Source organism: Aplysia californica, unplaced genomic scaffold (genome assembly GCF_000002075.1).
Source record: "Aplysia californica isolate F4 #8 unplaced genomic scaffold, AplCal3.0 scaffold00033, whole genome shotgun sequence".
NCBI lineage: Eukaryota > Metazoa > Mollusca > Gastropoda > Aplysiida > Aplysiidae > Aplysia > Aplysia californica.
This window is the reverse complement of record NW_004797303.1, coordinates 1821521-1823590: the sequence shown is the minus strand read 5'-3', so window position 1 is coordinate 1823590 and position 2070 is coordinate 1821521. Positions and strand designations below refer to the sequence as shown.

Genomic DNA, 2070 nt, shown 5'->3' with positions numbered 1-2070 from the left:
GGGGTGTCAATTGTACAGGCGACCTGGTTGGACAGGAGGTCGTTGCAGCTGGTTTCACTGTATTTTAGAATACAACTCCCCCACCCCCCCTCTCTCTCTCACACACACACACACACACACCCACACACACACACACATACACACTCACACACACACACACACACACACACACAATGAGCTTTAGAATGTGCAAGTCTTTTTCAGTACATTTGCATTCCGTTTCTGCAGTAAAAAAAGCTCTTTTATTTTTAGCTTTCTTTACCTGGAAAACTTGCTTATACAGACTCCGGGCTTCTTGGAAACTTTCGTCCAAATATTCCACGAAATGCTGCACTACCCGCCAGATTATGTAGTTTGCTACTGTCCTGCGAAGGCGAAAGGTGAAATATGCATTAAAATACAGAAGGACACACATTTTAATCCGAAGACTCTTGAATAGCAATCGATTTTACCTCTTATGATAATTGTTCACAGAACAATGGATTTTCTAACATTGGAATCGCGAGCAGCTCCTGAGTAGAGACACGATTATTTTCTTTTAGGGTAATTGATTCCAACTGTATGTGAAAATTTCAACAATGTATAATATTTTGTTATACTTTAACTTTTGGGGATCAATTATATTTTGTTTTTGTTGGGAGCGGGGCGGGTGAATAGGGTGTGGAGTTATTTGGGTGTAGAGGATTAGCTTTGTGAGTGTGTGTGTGTGTGTGTGTGTGTATGTGTGTGTGTGTGTGTGTGTGTGGAAGGGGGGGGGGGGGGGGGACTCCGTACTGCTTTGCTTCTTTGAGCATTTGCCTGTATTGTAACGGTAAGGTTCTTCACCTTGCATGAAAAAGACTCGAGATCGATTCCAGGGTGGGGAATGTATCACTTATTCCAGAATATCTAAAATAGTTAGACTGAATCAGACCACCATCAAATTATAATATAAATAAAGCCTCCTATTTTGGTCTGGTTGACCTCGTGCGCAGCTTAGGGTCACTGTGGGGTCGTCACAAAGTACACACAATCCAGCACAACGTGCCTACATTTAAAAAAAATCGATGGCAACAAGGATAGAGGGCGACCGCTAAAGATCTGGATAGATGGAGTCAGGGAAATATTAACCACCCACGGCATCCCTCTGACCCAAGCTCTCCGGCTGGCGACAGAGAGACGTCTCTTTCTTCCTGCGGATCCCAAAAGGGGTATAAGAGGCGGATAAAAGTAAAGTAAAACTTTTCTCCCACGCAGCCACTCACCTGGGTTCCGTCTCCTCGACTATATCGACGACATCCTTGAGATATTGCAGAGCAAACACAACGATCGGCTCGTCCTCCGTGATGGGGTCTTGGATAAAACCACGGAGGTACCGCAACACGTCAAACTGTGGTAGGAATGCAAGGATGAGTCTAGTTAGTTACGATTGCCACCACTATGTACTGCTTGAGTTGCCCCCTGTTGGCTCTAGATAGCTTGAGATGTAACGAAGACTCAAAGACACTAGTTTGGCAAGTGTTTTACGGCGTTAGCAGTTGCGTTAGCTTATATGAGCGCGCTTATGAACGTGAGGGACACATTTATATTTTAAAACTTTTTCAGTTTGGTAAGAATTAATCTTGAGTTTGAGTTTTGCCCAGGTGGCGGCCGAAGTCTACAAAGAGACTTGTTCAGTTTTGTAAGAGTTTTACGGCACTTGCAACACTATAAAGTCATGCAAGCGCCGAAAATTAGAGGTGTTACAAGAGAGCAACAAACAAAAAAGGGGAGATCAGGACTAAAGACTTTAATAGGAAAGGGGGTCGCAAACCACACCACGGCACGCGTCAACCAACCACACACTTAGGCTTGCCTAAATGAGCTCGCCTTACTTTTACTCTGCGGTACCACGCCAGGCACCGATATTTGTGTCTTACTTTATACCTCTTAAGTTTGTTTTAGAAAACAAAAAAGCCCATTGACATGGTAACGGCCATTTAGTCCAGGAGAAGGGCAAGACAAACAGACAGACAGACAGACAGACAGACAGACAGATAGACAGACAGACAGACAGACAGACAGACAGACAGACAGACAGACAGACAGACA

The 2070-nt window shown here is 44.2% G+C and overlaps 1 protein-coding gene across 1 annotated transcript in view; it reads right to left on the bottom strand.

Annotated features, from left to right (window-relative positions):
- The window catches only part of LOC101849430 (neprilysin-1), a 36087-nt gene that overhangs the window by 29907 nt on the left and 4110 nt on the right, over positions 1–2070 (bottom strand). Inside the window, exons 4-5 of the mRNA XM_035973828.1 lie at positions 1245–1394; positions 263–365 (exon numbers count right to left, since the gene is read on the bottom strand). Coding sequence (XP_035829721.1) covers positions 263–365; positions 1245–1394 — 253 coding nt within the window. The remainder of the gene's footprint in view (positions 1–262; positions 366–1244; positions 1395–2070) is intronic.